Below are 21,587 nucleotides of genomic sequence, written 5' to 3'. Positions count from 1 at the left end.
AAAATTAGTGATTATTAGCCCCCAATAATGCTTCAGTATAGGCAGGTCATATAACTGCTAGTAATGATTTGTGATCGGGAGGCAGTGGCACAACAGAGGCTTGTGTACAAGCGTCTGTCCATCCGTCATCCCGTCACCCAAAGCCAAGGACGAGCTTGGGAAGCCGCACGCTAAACAGCCACGCACGGGCACAGGGGTTTCACATGAAAAAGAGGGAAAGTAACAAAACAAAGCAAGGAATCAAGCAAGCAAGGCAGCCTGTAGGTCTTACAGCAGCAAGGTGAGGGACTAGACACGTAGTTATAGATTTTTTAATTATGTGGAAGCCGGGAGTTGAGCAAATCTCTGCTGTGCCAGAGTTGGGAGACAGGTAAGAATTGCGACATGCTGCCAGACCATCCCTGCCTCCACCCGCTCTGTGTCATCTTGTTAAACGCCAGCGGGAGGGTGGGGTGATCCCTCCACGCAGCAGTGCCTGGCACTGCCATGCCATAACACACCAGAGAAGGTGAGGTACACCCAGCCCTTGGGGCACCCCCCTGCTTGTATTTACACGCTCTAAGGGCCGTTCTTGCAAGTTTTTGCTCTTCCTCTTGGCCTGCATACCTTGGGAACAGGGTGGGAGGACAAAGGGATGCAGCAGGCTCCAGGCACGCTAATCCCTTCGCTGGCATGCAGTTCAGCACGCGTTTAAGCTCCCCTCCTGGGTCAGTTTGATGCAGCGCTCCTGGAAGGTGCTGGTGACACAGCCGGGCTGGTTTGGTGGCACGTCCAGTCTAGGGGTACCAGCCTCCCCGGCTTTGCTCCGCGTTGCTCTCACAACACTGCATGGTATCGTGGTATCACAGGACTGCGGCTGACAGCCCTCTAGCAAAAAAGGTGACGTTCTTGTCCTGGATCTTATACTGGTAGATCTGGACGCGATCCTGCTCCGCCATCAGCTCCAAGGACAATCTCCTAATTATTTTAATCTACAAAGGGAAAGGAACAGGAATATCATCCCTTTGGCTGCCCCAGTCACAGCATCCACACCCCCGCCCGCCTCTTGCTGGCCTGCAGGGAAGGGGGATCACTGAGAAAAAAAAGCATCACCCAGCTGCCTGTAACCAGTCCCTTTGGTGGCAGCCCCTTATGAGAGACCATGCCGTAACCAGGCCCCAGCGACCCGGCTGCTCTCCCAGCCCAGGAGAGATCACTACAAACCAGGCTGAGATCCACCGACAGGATAGTTTGGGGAAGCTTCCCAGGAACTAAATATTTTTCTTTGCTATCATCTTGGGGCGGGAGACAGCCTGCACTGTAGCTGCTGTATAAACCCCTTCCAGCTTCCAGCGATGGGGGAGTCCCCAGGTAGCAGGATGTCCCTGAGTATCCCCGCAGAAGCAGAGTCCCAGCCATGCTGCAGAGCAGGCTGGTCCTGGGCCATCTCCCGCGGGGCAGATGGAGCACGTCTCGCCTACCCTTGGGCCTGCAGGCAGCGTTGTATGTGACATTAACACGTGCTGCCTCTCCGTGCTCTCCCATGCATTACCTGCCCGTGAACATCCTTGCAGAAGCCAGTCACCAGCCCCTCTACCCACAGGATCAGGTCACTGTGATGACACAGGGAGTTCACAACCAGTTCGTTCTCCTCGTCTTCTGAATCCTCGTTGCTGTGAACCAGCACCACGATGTTCCCCTGGAACGAGAGCACCAGGCAGCGGTGAGCCCCTGGCTGATTCCTAATCCGCTCAGGGTAAGGAAGGGCTTGCACACATGCCCTGCTAACTAAGCTACTTGGACATCGCCCAGCACAGCAGCTGGTTCTGAGCTACAGTCCACTGGGAAAATAAACAGCAGATACTTATATACATCTCTGAAACAGCTTGCAGTATATATATTGTATATGCATACACACACGCATGTATACGTAATATGCAGCCTAAAAATACATCAAGCCTTTGTTACAAGACAGCTGTCTAGTTAAACCAGTCTGTCAGGCCACACAAATAGCAACTCTCTGAATGAATTCAGAACAGCTAAATAAAGACGTGGCCGAACGGCCGCAGCCAGAGCTGTGATGCTCGAACCTTCATAGCTCCCGCAAGAAGCAAAGAGCTCCCCAATACAACACCAGCTCTGTTAAAAATACATCCCAAGAGTCTCTGCCTCAGCCCATGCAGGTCACCAAGGACTTAAAATAACATGAAATTCACAATCAATTAAAATGTACTTTAAAGCTTCAGAACATCTTAGACAGAAATAGAAACGCGTTAGCATGATTTATCGTCTTTTTTAGCTGTTCTGGAGGTAAACATTCTTAGCAAGCAGAACATCCCCTGTCAGCATTTACAGCACAAACACCCTGGCACCACACAAACTGCAGGGTAACAAAACCTGACAACCGTCTACTTTACTTCTCACTGAAGCAGAGAGAGAAGTGGCCAGGGTGGGGGGACACTGCAATGTAAATAGCAAAGGATGGATGTGACTGTAACAATTTTCGGCTGCGATGCTCACAAGTTAGCACATCACTGGGGAGATCTTTGTAGAAGTGCTGCATCGTCACACACCCTCAGAAACCAGCCGGTGCAACACACAGCAACACTGGAGATTGACGAAAGCAGAGACTCCTGTGCCCTACAAGTGGACCTTCATCTCCGTCCCCTGCGAGACTTGTCAGCCCCTCGCTACCTTCATAACCCATTTCCTTCCCCGCCCTCCCACACGCACACAAATGTAGGTGTGAGTAGAGATCTCTGGAGAGCCAGGAGCTCTAAGAAACAATATTTTACACCTCGAATCCCTGCTCACACGTCAGGGACAGAGAGACCCCTTCTCTGGGCAGCACCTCCTGGGAAACCAGTTGCAAAGGACCCTACGCAGGTACTCCAGGACTAACACAACTCCCTGAGAGTGGCCCTAGGGCAATGATTTGAATTTCCTGGACAGCCAAAGCCTTCCAAAACCTCACTGTGCACAGGTGGAAAAAGAAAAGAAAGCCAAGCTTTCCTCCAGAGGCTCTTTTGTACACATAGCGTACAGGACACTGCACGCAGAGGGAGCAGTACCTTCAGCTGGGAGCACACCGCGACTCTGCAGTAGTGGATGAAGTCCAGCACCGCCACTGGCGTGGCACCCAGGCTGAGCAGGACGCTGAGGTCGTCCACCAGCAGCACAGGGCCCTTCCAGGAGTCGTTGCTGGCGGGAGTCAGGGACGTCCGGACAAAGTCAAACAAGGCTTTGAGGTTGGAAGCGCTCTCACTGGAAGAGAAGAAGAAGGAGGTCTCAAGGGGCTTGACCCATGCACGCGTTGTTCGTCCCCCTCCTTGCCCACTGACCCAACACAGGGAATGCCAGCCTGTGCCACCCCTGCTGTCCCCACTGCTATGACAGTCACTGGGTCCTACACTTCCCTACAGTCGCAGGTCCTTTGCTTGCCTGTGTGCAGTGAAACCCTCGTGCCCTGCTCCAGGGATCACAGAATCATAGAAAGGTTTGGGTGGGAAGGGACCTTTCCAGGTCACCCAGTCCAAGCCCCTGCCATGAGCAGGGACATCTTCAACTGGATCAGGTTGCTCAGAGCCCCGTCCAACCTGACCTTGAATGTTGCCAGGGTTGGGGCATCTCCCACCTCTCTGGGCAACCTGGGCCAGTGTTTCACCACCCTCAGTGTAAAAAATTTCTTCCTTAGATCTAGTCTGAATCTCCCCTCTTTCAGTTTAAAACCATTCCCCCTTGTCCTATTGCAACAGGTCCTGCTAAAAAGCCTGTCTCCATCTTTCTTGTAAGGTGCTATTGCCAAGTACATTATAGGTCTAGAGAAAATTTATTTCAGCACTCAACAGGTTTGTGTCAAATAAAACTCCATCCAAGCAGTTTTGTTCCTTTTTCTTTATTATTCTGAGTTTTATTCTCATCCAAGAGAACAGTGCTGCTTTAACCATGTTGGCTTTTGTTTTTATCCCTGCTTCACTTTCTCCATGTCCCCGATGATTTGATAGAAAAAATCCACTGAGGGCTGTTAAATTGGAAGATACCACCTCTGGGTCAGGCAGCCTCTGAGCAAGGACGGACGTGCGCTTGCCCTGTTGCTGTATGCTCCCGGCTCTCCGCTGTTTCAGACTCATGCTGGTGTAAATGGGCCTTTGGTGAGACCCAGGGCAGGCACTGAAACCCCGCAGACCCCTGTCCCGTGGGACCGTGCAGCCCTTCAGGTCCAGGTAAGTGGGTGTTGATGGAGTGCAGCAGGATCAAGCACTGGACAAGCTGGAGAAGTGGGCCCGTGTGAACCTCGTGAGGTTCAACAAGGCCAAGCGCAGGGTCCTGCATGTGGGTGGGGGCAACCCCTGGTATCGATACAGGCTGGGGATGAAGGGATTGGGAGCAGCCCTGCGCAGAGGGACTGGGGGGTACTGGTGGACGAAAAGCTGGACATGAGCCGGCAATGTGCGCTCGCAGCCCAGAAAGCCAACCGCATCCTGGGTGCATCGCCCGCAGCGTGGCCAGCAGGTCGAGGGAGGGGATTCTGCCCCTCTGCTCCGCTCTGGGGAGACCCCCCCTGCAGTGCTGCGTCCAGCTCGGGGGTCCTCAGCACAGGAGAGACACGGAGCTGTTGGAGCGGGTCCAGAGGAGGCCACAAAAATGCTCCGAGGGGTGGAACACCTCTGCTGTGAGGACAGGCTGAGAGAGCTGGGGTTGTTCAGCCTGGAGAAGAGAAGGCTCCGGGGAGACCTTATAGCAGCCTGCCAGTACTTAAAGGGGGCTTATCAAATCATCAGGGACACGGAGAAAGTGAAGTGGGAATAAAAACAAAAGCCAGCATAGTTAAAGCAGCACTGTTCTCTTGGATGAGAATAAAACTCAGAATAATAAAAAAAAGGACAAAACTGTTTGGATGGAGTTTTATTCGACACAAACCTGTTGAGTGCTGAAATAAATTTTCTCTAGACCTATAATGTACTTGGCAATGAGGATGGGGGCAGAAATTGCCCCAAAATGCTGGGGAAGGGGGACAGAATCCCTCTCTGAGCAGCCGGGAGAGACAGGGCAGGACAAGCACAGCAATGTGCACAGCGCTGGCATTTCCCTTCACTTAGGGGTCCGGGTGTAACACACAGCTACCGAGTCCTTGGGGCCCGGAGGAAAGCCCAAAGGGAGCCGGGTCTCAGCCGTGGACCTCACTGCTGCTCTCAGTGTTGGCTGCAGTGGCAGGAGACATGAGGAGGGAAAACGCTCTGTGCGGGGGGCCCTGCTGAGCCCCAGCAGAACCACCAACTGGTCAGGTTTACCTTATAAACTGAAGAGGACTGGGCTGTCCTGACTGCTCCTCCTCCTCTCCAAACAAGAGGTCAAGGCAGGACTTGAGGCCTTCCAAGAAGACAAGTTGTCCCCGTTCTTTGGCAGCTGTCAGACTGACTCCCTTGAGAGAGGAAAACATTATGTTGCAGAGCAAACAGCTTTGGAGGAATGGTGCAAACAGAGCGAAGCGGATCGACAGCCCATTTTTATCAAGTCTTATCTAAATGTGCTAATAAAGTCAATGTCTCAGTGACTCCCGCACAGGGGGTGAAACAGGCAGTTCTGTTACGCACGCTGGTGGACACATTCGCTCTCCTGTATTTTGCCAAGAGGGGAAAAAAAAAGGCACTGTGATTTGGGGCTCAGACATCCTGGAATCGCTCCTGGGAAGACAGCAGCATCGTTGCACGGGAGAAAAACAGCTTCTTATCCAGAGGCAGAGAGAGGATGGGTACAGGCTTCTCCAGGCTGCCCCAAGGACCCTGCTGTGAGCAATTCCCTCGCCCTCCCTTCTTGGGTGGCGAAAGCCTTTGGTTTTCACTATCTCCAAGTCATCGCTGTGGCAACAATGACTCCCCAGCACAACCCATGCACCTGAGCGAGGCACGGCCCGGATCAGGAGAATGCCGTGGGCTGGGCACCCTGACGCTTGCACAATGCCTGGGAGAGAGCAGCGCGGCCAGGGCTCCCACAGGAAGCAGCCTCAGCCCTGACTTGCCTTGGAAGAAGGAGGAGAGACCATGACAAACTGCCTGGGGCCATGACTCAAACTCAAGCGGAGATTTCCAGGTCTCAGCCCTGCTTCACAATGAGGCCGACCTCGAAAGCCACGTGCTGGGCACGTCCAGCCCCAATGGAGAAAGCCCTGGCAGAGTTGCAGCAGACATGCAGAAGACCTCAGTTGGAGATCTAGTTTATGAACTCCTGTCTCATCCTCCTTTCTTTCTTCAGCAAGGGTTACTTTTTCCAGCCATTCTACAGCTCCTCAGCTTATTGGTAACTGCATCAGTCCACCTTTCAGGAGAAAATGTAATACCTGTTACTGACACGATCATACAAAGATATCTCATGCACACTACCTTCAAACCTCAGCCAAACTGTGTATTTCCCAGCAGAAAGAAATGTGAATTTGCTCAGCTCTCCAGTGTGGGTTGCTTCCCACATTTCACAACAGGACTGTAATTTCTTAAAATGGAACCAAGGAGCATTAACGCCAAGATTCGCGGCGTCTCGGCAGCGTCTCGGCAGCCTGGAAATAGGGCTGTTGTGCAACGCAGCAGATAGGTGGACAAGATGGCGAGATAGATGGTTTACAAAGTTCAGGAAGGTTTAGCTCAATGCAGTATCGCTTGACAGGCAGAACTCGTGAGCCAGAGGCCAGGAACCAGAAACAAGGATCCTGAGAAAGCAGTTCCCGTATCCCCCGAGAGAAGACATCCCTTCGGGATGCTGCAAGATTTTGCACCCTCCAAAGAGGGTGGCTGAGCAGGACAGGTCAGGAACAGAGGCAAGTCCTAGAGCAGGAGCAGAAGCCCTTACCTTAAGCCGGGACTGGCTTCTGCCTGAACTCTGGAAGAGGCACACACCAGCAGCGCTGGTGCTTTTGACCAGGAACTTTTTAAGCATCACAGAAAATACAGATTTTTACTTATTTCCTAAACAATTGTGCTGGGAGCTGCAGGACACTTGAGCACAGAGTCCGTTTGAGTTGCCCAGCAAGGGGAAGGCTCGTAGCAGCTCTTCCCCCAGGACCTCGAGCACTGAACAGAGCGCTGTGCTTGGCACTGTCCCAACACCTTCTTTTGAAAAGACCTTGGAGGTTTTCCAAGCATTTCCCAGTCCTCACGACACCCCGAGAGCCACCATGCTCTCTCTGCTCACACATGAGAGGGAGATGCAGCAAAGCAATGTGTCCACTTCTGCCTCCCGCTTTCTACCCTCTCTTTTCACCTGCTCAACCTTCCCATTACTCTGACACAAAAATTTAAGTGCCAACATTTCACACCCTCCTTCTCTTCTATTTATTAAAAAGATTGTAAAGCCACATCTTAAGCATCTGATCAATGAAACAATCCCTACAAGGGCCCAGTGGCTTTGTGAGCGTAGCATTTCCACACGAGGACCTCCAGAGAGAAGGTCTGGGTAGATAAAGAAGAGGTCCTTTCCGGAAAGATTAACCCTGAGCTCCTGTAAGGCTTATCGGTTGCCACACGTTCAGTGGTAATGAGAGGAAAGACAGATTTCCACTGCCTTTCCTCCCAGCTGAAATGCGAGGGGGAGAGATCCATTCATCAGGGCTGCTGCCAGAAAACGCTGTCTACGGCAATTAGAAAACGATGGATCGGGAGCAACGTCTTCCATCATGGCCAGGGGATACAAGCATCCTTGACTAGCAGAGGCTGCTCTGGGGAAAAGGCCATCTGACACATGCCCACCTCAGATCCAGTTTTTAAATCAGCCCTCAGCTTGCCCTTCTTTTTCCTGGTCTTCCACACGTGCTTCCAGGAAGAAATCGGTCCCACCTGCCACACAAACTCTGGGAAGGAGAGCCTCAGGCAAGGCACCAGCCAGCACTTTTGGACATACTCCTTTTGTTTTCAAGTGCCCTCTCAATAAATAGCATTAACCACCAAGTGTTGCAGCAGACTCTTGCCCCATCTAATCCACATTGTCTCCTCTCTTTTCCCCTTCTCCCAAGCAAGCCAGGAGCAGTAATTCCCATCAACAAGACTCTTAGAGAGCATGGGGCCCTTCGCTCTCCCTGCCACACCTCCCACCGGCCCCGAGCCCAGCAGAGGCTGATGTGGGCTGCAGACAGAGAGATTCAACTTTTGCAGGTGATATTTGCTCACTAAAACCATGCCAGAAAGCAGGGCAGGAATGGAGCACTAAGGGAAGCCTCTTGGGCAACTGCAAGCACACACCATGGAAAAATTTCTAGCCAAGGACAGAAGAACCTTTATGTGGCAGGCCAGGAGCTGGGAACGGCTGGCAAATACCTGACGCGCCATAAAGCGGGGCTGGGTTGCACGGCAGTCTCACAAACCTCATCCCCTGGTGAATTTTTGGAGTCCACAGGTCTCAGAACTTGCTGAAATGCTTTGCTACAGCAATGGCTAAATTCATTATTAACGTCAATAATTCAGAAACTGATTATAACTTTGCTTCAACCGTTTCTTCCTGCACACACAAACTCTCTATATTTCAGATCAGCAAGAAAACAGTGTCCCCTCTTTAAAATACCCACCAGCTTAGTGCTGTTACACCAGGGCCTGCCTGGATGACAGAGAGAAGGGCCACAGCACAAGAAGGCAGCAGGCAGGGGCAGTGCACTTGTGGGTCAGACCAGGAATTCCATCCCCTCCGTGCCATGACATTCCTGGGTGGACCCGGCAAGCCCAGACTCATTTTCCAGCTGGGGAACCAGGTGCTAGAGAGACAGCGTTGGATGGAGACCTAGACTCACCCCACTGCAGTCATCTGCCACAGCAACCCTCTGCTTGTCTCCCAGCTAGCAGCCTGCCTGATGTAACCTCTGGAAGCAGCACAGGAAGCACCAGGACAGCTTGGAAACGATGGGAAAAGTGCTCAAAATGGCCAACGGCACCTGCCTGACTGCCACAGACACTACACACGTCCCTGCTGCAGAGCCACCGTGCTGCAGAGCACCCAAACAGCGTGCATTGCCAGCCCTGAAAGCTTTCATTATCTCACAGCACTGCGCTCCATTATCACCGGGAGCACATAGACATTATCTCTGGCAATCTGTCATTTATCGATCAAGCCCAGAAATGCTTCTGAAACAGCAGCTCGGTGTGACTGGGGCTGCAAGCTCCACATCAGAGCACAATTGTTCTTGTCCATCCGGGATGCTGCCAGCCGGGCAGCGTGGCGGCCAACCGGCCTGCCAGCAGTGACATCCCTTCAAACCAGAACCACCACTCGCCGCTGGCCATTTTATAAGGGAAAGCAAAATATTTGCAGGAAAGAACTAGTAATGGAGTGTGCGAGGCAGCGGTCATTAACTCAAACAGCGAACGCAGCCATGGTACAAAGTGCGACGATCTGTGATCAGGCAACTGGCCAAGGTCTCTTCTCCAGTACAACTACCTGCAGGGGAGAGCAGAGGTGACCAGGCCATGTCCTGTGGTCTGTGATCTCAGCACTGTGGCAGGGGACAGGGGAGCAGGCAAGAGGGAGACCAAATGGGGACAAAGATGTTTTTCCTTTAAAACAAAACAAACAATGTACAAATGAGGGTGGGAACACCAATCTGGCAAGCTGCCCTGGTGCCGTTAGTCTTGCTACGGCCCAGCACGTTCTCTACAAGGTCGTGACAAATAACATTAACTGTCCCTTAAAATTAAGTGCAGATCCTCATGAAAAGAGCGGGATTTGCAGAAAAGGAAAAGCATGAAGCCAGTATTGCAGAGCCAGCACAGGCACAAAAACCCAGGGAAGCTTTTTCCTGCAAGTAAAAATACATCACTGCATTTAGCTAACACATAAGGAACTGGTTCTGGACTGGTAAGACCTGGCAACACTGTGGGGAAGCAGCACAGAAGATAAGCATTGCTTCAACTATGTATAAATATTCAGTATATCACCATACATCAGGTGCTACAAGGACCACATCCACAAAACATCGCTGTGAAGACTGTATAACACGACCCTGGCTCCGGGACTCTCCCTCCCAGGCCTTGGACCACTCTGTTCCCAGCAGAAACAGGAGCATCACTAAGTTATGAAGCTCTTCCAACTGCAGTCTTTCGTAAGTGCATTATCTTCTGCCAGGAATGATTATGCATGGGAGATTTAACCTGTGGATGGGATAACATAACGCAGGTGGCTGCCCACGGGCCAGATTCTTCCAAGCAGTTCCCGGAGGAACTACAGCCTGACCCCCTGCAACTCTTCCGGCCAACACAGAGAGCCAGGCAGCTGGTCTTGAGCTTGCCACCGAGAAAGAGGAGATGGGAAGGGAGCGGCCGGTCATTTGGTGGAGCATGCAGCTCACCTAACTGCAGCGTGACACAGCTCAGGGTACTGCCTGAAATCGGGGTTTGCTGCAGCCATGTAAATGACATCCCAGCCGGTCTCCAGTAGAGATCTACAGCAGCAAATTCTTAAGCAAGTCTAAGAGTGGAACTACCCTGCCAAAAACCACCTTTACTGAGCCTGATGTATTCATTAAGGCAAAGAAGGCTTAAGGCAAAGACAAGATCTTATGGAAACTCGGACAGATACAAATAACTGATGTTATGACCTCCAACTCCTCAGAGCTTAGGAAGAATTCACAACAACCGACCGCACCGGCACCTGTGAAGTTATAATGTAAGACTGACTCAGACTTGAAACCAACAGGACAGGGACAGCTCACCGCTGCGGGCAAATGTAATCACTTCTCTGAACTCCCCTGGGCAAACTGTGTTGTTCTTCTTATCACCTCCCTTCACGTCAGTAACCTTTCTGTTGAAGCATCAGACAGCAAATCATTTCGATTTGCATTGCACGTGTGCTCCAGCTAATCCTCATGTTCTCTGCCTTCTCAGACTCCCCCACGAGGGAGATGACAACAGCACCTATTAAAAGCACAGGCACAAGCTGCGCACCGGGAAATTTCACCACATTAGGAAACACACCAACAAACACGATTCTGCTTTTAGAGCGGGCAAGGATCCCACATGTAACAGCTGAATGTCCTACCTACACCGGTTGCCATGCCCCGTTTCCTGTCCCACTTAGCAAGTTCCGCCCAAGATTTCCTCCTCTCCACAACACGAAGGCCAGATCTATTCAGTGCTCACAGAGGCTGGTTTGCTCAGCAGTGGGGAATTTGCTCTGCAGGGGAATCACCTATTGAGTATCTGACAGAGTTAAAGCTCCACGTGGAAATGCTTCGTTTGCTCAGTCTATTTTATTTAACTTAGGTCTGAGCTCTCAGACCACTGATCTCCTTTTAAACGGTAAAAACTGAGTACTAAATAAAATACAGTTGTTCAGCAAGCACCGAAACTCAACCCACATTCACAGTGGGGAATACACAGTTATTGCAATACCTGATTCTTCAACACCTGAAAGTCTTTGTAAGAAGCAGCAGCACTGCTGGGATTTCCAGCAGACCCAGAGGGAGGACCAACACAAGCCTTCATCCCTTCGGCCCTGGGAGGTCACCTGAACTTCAACAACCAAGAGATGTGGTTTAAAGCCAGAGCTCAGACTGATTTGCTGACACTGGGAATGACCCTGCCTACTTTGTTTCTCCGTTTCCTCCTTTCAAGGTACACATAATCCTTGCCTGACTCACCACGGGAAGGAAATCCATGAGAACAGACTCAGCGCTTGTGGCTCCTCTCGACGCCTCAAACTGATGGCTTGGCCCAGAGGCCAGAAGAGGCATACGGGTGTCCTTCTGAATCTACAGGCGGTTCAACCCAAAGCACTTCATCACAACGTAACCATAGGACAGAAGACAAAGTCACCTCAGGACCTCCTGTGCCAAACAGCCAGTGCATCCTGCAGGTGTACAGAGAGCCCGTAGGGACACAGGCACCACAGGACTTTTCTCCCCAGAGCACTAATGAAACTACATCTACCAGTCTGGGCCTGTCTGGGGAATGCTCATCTCCAGAAAACATTTCTAAGCACAAAGAAAGCAAGCAGCCATTCAGCTCTCTGCCCTCTCCAGGGCAGAGCCCGGTGGGGCCCTTGCAGTGAGCCTCGTAGCCAGGTTTTTGCCCTGTATCACATCCCTTCTCCAGCGAGAAGTGCTCTCCATCCCCTGCCGCAGGAGCACCAATCCTGACTGTCCCTGTCAAGATCTGGAAACATTTGCTCACATGCAATTCCTGTTCCCCGTTCTCATTCCTTTCCACCCAACAGAAACTACCTGGACCTGTAATTATTAACCTACGCCAAGACACTTACCAGCTTCTGTGCTACGATGTTATAGTGACTGAAGGACTGGAGCAGGGCCACAAAGCAAACTTTACAGCCAGCTGAGTGAGAAGACAAAAAGACACATTATTATTTCAATTTTGCAAGCTGCCATTATCAAAGCACATAAATCACAGCAGCCAGGCTACAAATCTGCCTGGAAAGGCCTTGAAGTGAGACAGGTCTAGGCAGCCGCTCACTTGCTCGCAGCTGGGCTTTCAATTTTCACCTTTCTACAGGATTTCCACATTAGGGAAAAATGTTGTCCATTTAAAAAGAAAGGGAAAGAACAAGAAAAAGATGACATAAAAAAAGTAGGAGGCCCCTTTTCTGTCTCGTGCCACCCTGTCCTGGGATCTCCTGGCACTGTTTGCTGGTACTACTGCAAGGAGGCCAACGGCCGACCATGACACGAACTACTGAAACCACTGATGTGCCAAAAATCCCCCTTTTGGCTCTCGAAGGGCAAGTGACCTTGACTGGAAAAACACACACAACAAGCAATTTTGACAAAAACACCTCACTGAAATGTGATTTTGGAAAACCCAGCATGTGACAACCTGGTCTCACGGTTTGGGTATGAGCAAAATCAGTGTATTCGTTTCTCCCTGCCAGAGAGCAGGACATGGATTTCAAGTGGAACAAGTCAGTGGCCCCAGCTGAGCCTTCACTGACCCCTCGGGAGCTCCCAAAGGTTTTGAGCACCAAGCGGGTACTTGGACAACATGGGGGTGCTACAGACACAGAGTACACTGGCACCCAGGTCCCGCGGTGGACATGCAAGGGTGACAGCAAGCACACCTGCCTTGAGATGCAATCATAATCCCAAAGGGCTTCCTAACCACAAGGAACTCCCTTGGACAGTGCTGCAGGTCAGCACGTTAGCAGAGCCATGCGCGGACTCGGGCAGAGCCCCGCCACCTGCACAGCACTCTGAGCTAAGTTTCAAGTCTGATAGGTATCAGATTTGCTGGGCTGGCTGCTTTGCCAGCAGAAAGGCTGGAGGAGCCCATGAGTCCAGCGCCCGCTCTGCAGTGGGTGGTAGGTTACTCACAGGTGAAACTGTTAGGAGAAAAGCAATTAGGCAACTTGCCAGGCTCTTTGTTTGTTTCTTTACTCACTAGTAGCTTATCTATTTGTTAGTTGCTCCTAATATTTCTAATTACATTATAAACCACCTAGCTAGTGAAGGCATTAGTCAACACCTCACTGACAGATGCCCATGTGATTTACAACGTTCACTGCACAAATGATGAAACAAGGTGCACCTTGCTCAAGGGATGTACCTTGCTCAAGGATATAGAGCAAGTCCCAAGAACAAGTCAGGACTGGGATCCGTAATTCCTGACCCCAAAGCTTTGCACTGCTCCAAGGATGCCTCATGCTGTGCAAAACCAGCTTCTGCTCACACAGAAACACTTTACGCTGAAGGAACCTCCAAGGAGCAGGCAAAGGCAAACTCTTGCCTTGGAGAGTCCTGCTGCTGACATACCTCTGAGGTAGAAGGAGAGGAAATGGTGCACCAGGAAGCTGCCATCTGTTCTGGTGTCTCGCAGCAGCGTGAATTTACCCTGAAAAAGAAGCAGCAAAATAACAGAGAAAGATGAGGGCACACACTGCTCCTGGTTCAATCTTGGTAGACAAGACATCTGCTCAGGCTAGGGGAAACACTGCAGGTATTAGTCAGAGAAAGAGGTGGACAAGCAGCGCTCCAGCCACCCGTCCGTTTACAAAGGGATGCCGGCACTTCCTCTGAGCACAGCCCATGGGGAGGCATCAGAAGATGTCGAGTTCACTGCTTTCTGAAAGACGTGCCCACCAGCTAAAAGCCCTTGCGCTAGACTGAGACCCCAGCTGGGCCCCCACGCTGTGCCCACCAAGAGCCACCTCCTCACACGGAAACACCCGGCTGCTGCAGAAGACACTGACAAGCAGCACTGCACTTTCCAGTGCCGGCACATCCAGAGCACACAGGTATTCATGCTGGACGCCATTGTCATGGGTGGCTGTGAGCAATTTCCACCTCCCAGCTTTTTCCCCCTCTCCTCCAATTCACAGTCATCTTCTTTCTACTCCAAGTGACACAGATGGCAGGGGGACAACAGCCACCCACTCTGTTCCCAGTCCTTTCTCCCACTGCCATGGCCAGCACCGCCTGTGCGCTTAAAATGGCAACCCTGCTACAGCTGCTGCTACTCCTGTCCCCAAACAGCCCTCCCTGCCCCCTGTTCCTGTTACCTCAAACATGCCACGTTGAGAGAAGAAAACCTTATAATCAAAATATGTGTACTGGAGTAGAGCTTTCTGCACAAAGTATATACCTTGTTTTGATCGCACAGGAAATTAATTCCGTTCATCAGTGCATGCTTGTTATCAGTACCAGTCTCATCAAGGCATTTGTTTCCATTAAAACCTTAGTCAAGATGTTTCTTTAATCAATACAAATCATAGAAGGGCTGGTTTTAATCACAAAGAACTTATCAATGCATTTTTTTCAATCTATTAGAAACAAAAAAAAGCGCCCTTTGCAGCAACAAGCAATCTACCCATAGACAATTCACAAGCCATCTATCAGAGTTAACTCCCCGATGCCTAAAATGTGTTCTAAAGCGGTGCTAATGGAACGGCAAATATTGAACACGTCTGCAGGGAATGCAAAACAGAAGCCAGGGTAGAGAAGTGGTGCTCTGCCTCAGCCAGAGAAAGCTCTTTCCCACCCAAAAAAATGGTTATACCTCCGTGGCCACTACAGTAACAGGAGACACCACTTTGGTGAGCATCTCATCGAGATGTATCCTCCATGGCAAAGCCTGGAGGAGCCTCTGGGTTCAAACAGCACAAGCTCAAACGTTCAGTGCTTTATCTTCTGCACGACTCCATCCCCTTCAACTCCCCTCTTCCCCGCAACAGCCCCCTGCGACAGCAGGCTGAATGCCACATGAGTCCCCTCCCTCGCCTGCCAGCTCTCAAACGGCTCTCTCCTTTGCTCCCACATAGGCTGCACAGAACACGGCAGGATGTTGTCATCCAGAGCATACATTTATTTCGCTTTTTCAAACCTTCCAGTTACCAACCCTTCAATCCTGCCAACCCTTGCTTCGCTGTCACACTGCAGCTGCTTAGATAGCACTCAAAACTCTTCATTTCTGACACTTAAATGCCCAGCTAGCCAGGGGTGGAAATGTCCAAACCATGCATCTCCAGAGGCAGCAGCTGCATCAAAGCACAGCTGGTGGAAGAAAGGAAGGCAACAGCTCTGGAAACTCCAGCATCCTGCTTGTGGCCACAGAACTGCCCCAAAGCCTTTACCAACTCCAGAGCACAGGACACAAATATAGGAATCAGGGTTCTAGCGCTTGTGTCAACACAAGGAGGAAGGCATGCAAAGCCAGCAGGAATCTGCAAGGCTTTCCAAGGTCTGCAAACCCCTGTGGTCACGCCGTCTTCACGTAGGCCCATGCACCTCTTGCATCCATCCCCACAGATGACATATATCAAATTGTTTACCAGTTGGCTGGAAGAAACCAGGTCCCTGGAGGTCCTGAGGGTGGGTGGCTTGTCCTTGCTGCCAGACAAGAGGAATTCTGCTGAGGAGCAGGTTAAGTCCTGGCCCCACCACCAGGACCTTGTTTGCCAGCATGCAGAAACCCCATGGCCCCCAATTTGCCACCACAGATGCACAGTCTGATTCTCTTCCCCCTTCTGCGCATCCTTCTCCTGCCCAGAAAGACACTGCTGGGGATGAAGCACTTCCAAAGGCAAGGCCTTCTTGTAGCACCTTCTCCATCCGCCTGCCCCAGCCTGTTCCCTCCACACTCTGCTTTCACACTCTTTCCACCTGCAGGCTACAAGGCAGAAGCTGCAGCTGCTTGTTAGAAACTGCCAAAATCCCTTGGCAGGGCAGCAGCGGGTGTCACAAGCATTCAGCAGTGACATGTCAGATACACCCACACAGACGGCAGCTTCATCCACCTACCAGCCCTGCAGTGAAGGCATTTGTCAGCACTTTGAAAATGGCACAAACCAACCGTGGAGATGCAGAAATCGGGACGGCAGAGATGGGAAGAAGGGATTTGCAAAGGGCTGACGATTTTTAAGCACAGCGGGACACCGACTTCCAGCCAGCCTTGGCCAGATATCTCGGCACACCCCAAGGACCGCGTCTCCCAAGGGGGAGAGCCTGGCTCCAGACTGCACGGCCCTGTGCAGCGATCGGTGGCACAGAGGTGCAGAGAGGGACTTGCAAAACAAGAATACTCATCGTTTCCCACTGGGTTAGTCCACATCGCAGTGTATTAACTCAATCTTCCACCTTCGGCATCAGGGAACACCGCTCGTTCCGCAGCCAGCCATATACCGGTGCTACACTACTGCCAGACACCTCGACAAGGAGGAATCTGGAGTTCGTGGTGGGAAGTCCAAGTCCCTGGCTGATGGGAGAGGAAGAGCTGACACAAATCCGAGGCAATTCCTCACACAGAGGAGCCTTTGCTTCAGCTCCTCTGTCGGGTCCTGCCTGGGCTGTCAAGCCAAAACTCAGGATCTTCAGGTCAAATCTCCTTTTGGTTTTGCTCTGCAGAATTTCCTACCCACATCAAGCCCTGTTTCGCAGGGCTGCAGTGTCAGACCACAGTATGGTTTGCCCATGGTTCTTCCCCGTGACCTCACTCAATCGCCCCAATTTCCCTGTCCTGTTAGGCCCCCAGGCAGCACCCCGAAAGGTGAGCCCCCTGCCTCCGAAACCAGGCTTGTGGCTGACAACATCCCCGCTCGTCCCATGGCTCCGCCATCAAACCCACCATAGAGCACAGGGGTCCGCTCTGCCAACACTCGAACTCCACCAAGGGCTCCTCCCTTAGCATTTCACGTGCGTTAAAAACCCACAGGAACCACGGGGACTTCGGAATTTACACAGCCTCAGCTTACCAAAAAATCATGGAAAGGTTTGGGTGGGAAGGGACCTTTCCAGGTCACCCAGTCCAACCCCCTGCCATGAGCAGGGACATCTTCAACTGGATCAGGTTGCTCAGAGCCCCGTCCAACCTGACCTTGAATGTGTCCAGGGATGGGGCATCTCCCACCTCTCTGGGCAACCTGGGCCAGTGTTTCACCACCCTTATTGTAGAAAATTTCCTTATACCTAGTCTGAATCTACCCTCTTTTACTTTAAAACCCTTGTCCTTTTTTTTTTACTCAATTACCCCCTGTCCTATTGCAACAGGCCCTGCTAAAAAGTCTGTCCCCATCTCTCTTAGAAGCCCCCTTTAAGTACTGGCAGGCTGCTATAAGGTCTCCCCGGAGCCTTCTCTTCTCCAGGCTGAACAACCCCAGCTCTCTCAGCCTGTCCTCACAGCAGAGGTGTTCCACCCCTCGGAGCATTTTTGTGGCCTCCTCTGGACCCGCTCCAACAGCTCCGTGTCTTTCCTGTGCTGAGGACCCCCGAGCTGGACGCAGCACTGCAGGGGGGGTCTCCCCAGAGCGGAGCAGAGGGGCAGAATCCCCTCCCTCGACCTGCTGGCCACGCTGCGGGCGATGCACCCAGGATGCGGTTGGCTTTCTGGGCTGCGAGCGCACATCACCGGCTCATGACTTCAGTCTATCCTTTACAGAGAGCAACACCGCTACCACCGAGCCTTAGCCAACAACCTCTACCAGGTTTGCTTCAAGCCTCCAGGGCCTGACCCCCATCCAGCGGCGCTCCCTCGGCCTGTCCCCGGTGTTTCTTCCCCAGCAGACCAGCCCTGCCCGGCTCCGGGCAGGCTGACAAGGAATTACCTCACTGGTGTTTTCCAGCCCTGGGAGAAAGCTGCCCTACTCACACCGTAAGCTCTGCAAGGAGAGAAGGGGCAAAACTCAGACTTACAAAATAAATTATCACCCCAAATATGCTTTTGTTATCTAAGCTGGTATCTATCAGGAAAAACACGGGAGTAACGTGTAACACGCACATATTTTATTAACTTTTTACCTGAAGCACTTCACGGCTCTTATACAGGATGAGGGTGTTCAGTTACAGAGTGATTCCATCAGCACAAGAACTGCACCGATGAACTAAATTAATTTAGTGGCCTAAAGGAAGAGAAACCTCTAGAATACACCACAGGGCCCGGAGGAGCGCTGGGTAGCGGGTTTTACCCCCAATTTTGCGGTTATTCACGCGACCACGCACAGACACGCCAGGGGCCGAGGGCGGCGGGGACAGGACCCCCTCCGTAACGGCGGATACCGGAGCCACGGCCGTGAGGGGAGCCAAGGCCGGGCGAAGGAAAGGGCCCGGAGAACGTTAACCGCCCCGCGAGAGGCGGAGGCCGCCGCCATCGCCTCAGGAAGCCCTGCCCCTCCCAGCATGCACCGCGCGGCTCCCGGCGGGCAGCGCTGCCGGGCCTACAGCTCCCAGCAGGCCCCGCGCGGGCGCTCACCGCCGCCACGGCGGCCCCGCTCCCTCCCTCCCTCCCTCCCGGCCGCCCTCTCACCGTCTCCGGCCGCTGCGGGGAGGCGTCCAGCAGCTCGTTCAGCTCCGCGAACATGGCGGGCAGGCGGCCGCCGCGGAGGTGGTCCGGAGGCTTCCGGGTGGGGGAGAGGCGGTGCGGCCCCGCGCATGCGCCGACCGGAGCCGAACGGCGCCGCCTGCTGGAGGGGCGGGGGAGGTCGCCTCAGCCCGCCCTTCCCCGCTCCCCTCAGGGGCCCGGCGGGGCCTCGCGGTCGCCCGGGCTCGCCCTGCCCTAGCCCGTGCCCCGGGACGGGTCCCGGACGTCTCTGGGGACGTCTGCCCCGCCGCCCCGGGCAGCCTGTGCCGCTGCGGCTGGGCCTCCCCCGCCGGCCATGCTCCCCCTCAGGCAGCCCGGGGGGTGAGCAGCGTCGCCGGTCACCCTCACCCCGGTGCCTGCCAAGGCCCCCAAGGCCTTCTCTGCCGGGGGGGCTTCGGCTGGGCAGCCCCCAGCCCCTGCCAGTGCTTTGGGGTTCTCCTGCTCTTGAAGGCTCTGCAGAGGGACCTGGACAGGCTGGATCCATGGGCTGGGGCCAATTGTACGAGGTTCAACAAGGCTCAGTGCCGGGTCCTGCACTTGGGCCACAGCAACCCCATGCAACGCTACAGGCTTGGGGAAGAGTGGCTGGAGAGCTGCCCGGAGGAAAAGGACCTGGGGGTGTTGGTCGACAGCCACCTGAACATGAGCCGGCAGTGTGCCCAGGTGGCCAAGAAAGCCAATGGCATCCTGGCTTGTATCAGCAATAGTGTGGCCAGCAGGAGCAGGGCAGTGACCGTGCCCCTGTACTCGGCACTGGTGAGGCCACACCTCGAATGCTGTGTTCAGTGTTGGGCCCCTCACCACAAGAGAGACATGGAGGGGCTGGAGCGTGTCCAGAGAAGGGCAACGGAGCTGGGGAAGGGTCTGGAGCACAAGGCTGATGGGGAGCGGCTGAGGGACCTGGGGTTGTTCAGCCTGGAGAAAAGGAGGCTGAGGGGAGACCTCATCGCTCTCTACAACTGCCTGAAAGGAGGGTGTAGAGAGGTGGGGTCGGTCTCTTCTCCCAGGTAACAAGTGACAGGACGAGAGGAAATGGCCTCAAGTTGCGCCAGGGGAGGTTCAGATTGGAGATTAGGAAAAATTTCTTTACTGAAAGGGTTGTCAAGCATTGGACCAGGCTGCCCAGAGAGGTGGTGGAGTCACCATCCCTGGAGGATTTCAAAAAGCGTGCAGATGTGGCACTTCAGGACATGGTTTAGTAGGCATGGAGGTGTTGGGTTGACAGCTGGACTTAGATGATCCTAGAGGTCTTTTCCAGCCTTTAATGATTCTGTGATTCTGTGCTGCAGGACTTGGCCTTTCCCATGGTTGAGCTCCATGAGGATCCTGTCAGCCCATCTCTCCAGCCTGCCCAGGGCTCCTGGGCGGCAGCACGACCCTCCATCCCGATCGTTAATGAAGATGCTAAACAGGACTGGATCCCAGTACCGACCACCAGTGACTGGCCTCCAGCTGGACTTGGTGGCACTGGTCACCGCCCTGGTCCCCAGCCCAGAGCTGCCCCCCAACTCCCCTTTGCCAGCTGTGGGTCCCTGGGTTTATATGACAGATACAATATGCCACGGGACAGTGGGATATTTGGGAGGGGTCTATTATTCCCTTAATATTTCCTGTTACGTTATTAGCACATTTGAGTGCTGCTGAGCGTTAATTTGGCACTCGCAAAGAACGAGCCGCAGCAGTTCCCAGCTAGCAGCTGAGTAGTAACAGCAAATTGACAGCCTGTAACCACGAAAATCCACAACATTGGGTTTTCCCGTGTGCCCAAATTTGCATTTTTTGGCACTGAATTCACCTTTCCATTTCATTACCCCGTCTAAGCTTTTGTAACCTCTGATTTTCATAATGTAGACGAGGATTGCTCGGCTGAGAGGAGACGTGCCGGAGCCCTGAATGTGCCAAGGGGCCTGGAGAGAAGATGCACCAGCCTTGCACTGTCTCGTCCACTGTGAGCATTAGGGGGCATCAAACGATGCTAATAAATCTCAAGCACCAAGCAAGACAGAGGAGATGCCTGCATAGTTTAGCGTGGGGCTCTTCAGAACCAGAAACTATCACTACTGAGGGTTTCTCTGGGTTTAGGAGGGTGAATCAGTGGGAGAAGGGGACAAGTCCGTAGAAGAGAGATCTCCTGAGGGGCACCACGGGCTCGGGAGGTCCCTGAGCTGCGAATTACCGGGGCCTGGGAGAAGAGCTGTGGGAACACACGCAGTGCTTGCCTTGGGCTCGGTCTTCCCTCGCCTTCTGGCTAGGACAACTTGTAGAAAAGACGGTGGGCTGTATGGCTATTTGGTTGAGCCATTGCAACCGTTCTTCTCTCTTTATTTCTTATGTTCCTATGTGTATTATCTGTAAAATTTGTCATCCCGTTCTCCATCCCTTCTTCAGAGTATTTAGGAATATGCTGGATGAGCCAGGTCCGAGCCCAGACCCTGAGATATCCCATCTGTAATCTCTCGTGGTTGCAGAAACCGATCATTTGTGTCAGCCCTTTGCTTCCTGTCTTTTAACCAGTTACTTAGCTGTGAAAGGACTTCCTCTCCTACCCTTTGATGGCTTCATTTCTGTAAAAGCTTTAGCTGAAAGCTTCTTTAAAAGTCCAAATCGCTTTGCTTTTGTTTTCCTACCCTTTCACAGAGCTGGGAACCTGGGTCTGGTCTCAGGGAGTCCAGTAACCAGCTAAGTCCCTGCTCTGTGTTGGTGCAGCCAGAGCCTTAATTCCTTTGCCACCCTTTGAAATAGTCTGGCTCTGGCTCCTGGCCTCCTAGTTCACATGGTTTGTCTGCAGAGCCCCATTCTGCGACACAGGCAACAGCAAAGGGAGTTCAGAGACGGAGAAGAACC

The 21,587-nt window shown here is 52.8% G+C and overlaps 1 protein-coding gene across 6 annotated transcripts; it reads right to left on the bottom strand.

Annotated features, from left to right (window-relative positions):
• Nucleotides 1–184: 184 nt before the first annotated feature.
• Nucleotides 185–18,847, bottom strand: ELP6 (elongator acetyltransferase complex subunit 6). Of its 6 annotated transcripts, XM_075492179.1 has the most exons (8): nt 18,690–18,803; nt 18,185–18,254; nt 17,992–18,045; nt 13,709–13,787; nt 5,271–5,401; nt 3,051–3,243; nt 1,532–1,678; nt 199–971 (listed from the first exon to the last, which is right to left on the bottom strand). In XM_075492179.1, the coding sequence occupies exons 4-8, from the start codon at nt 13,751–13,753 to the stop codon at nt 843–845; spliced, it is 645 nt and encodes a 214-aa protein (XP_075348294.1). In that variant the 5' UTR covers nt 13,754–13,787; nt 17,992–18,045; nt 18,185–18,254; nt 18,690–18,803; the 3' UTR covers nt 199–842. The 6 variants fall into 6 exon arrangements, with proteins under 6 accessions (XP_075348295.1, XP_075348294.1, XP_075348293.1 ...); XM_075492180.1 differs by lacking the exon at nt 18,690–18,803 and having other exon boundaries at nt 185–971; nt 18,185–18,206; XM_075492178.1 differs by lacking the exon at nt 17,992–18,045.
• Between the last annotated feature and the right edge of the window lie 2,740 nt (nt 18,848–21,587).

This window comes from Mycteria americana, chromosome 2 (genome assembly GCF_035582795.1).
Source record: "Mycteria americana isolate JAX WOST 10 ecotype Jacksonville Zoo and Gardens chromosome 2, USCA_MyAme_1.0, whole genome shotgun sequence".
In the NCBI taxonomy this organism is placed as follows: domain Eukaryota; kingdom Metazoa; phylum Chordata; class Aves; order Ciconiiformes; family Ciconiidae; genus Mycteria; species Mycteria americana.
Note: the sequence above shows the minus strand (reverse complement) of the source record. Positions and strands in the feature narration are given on the sequence as shown.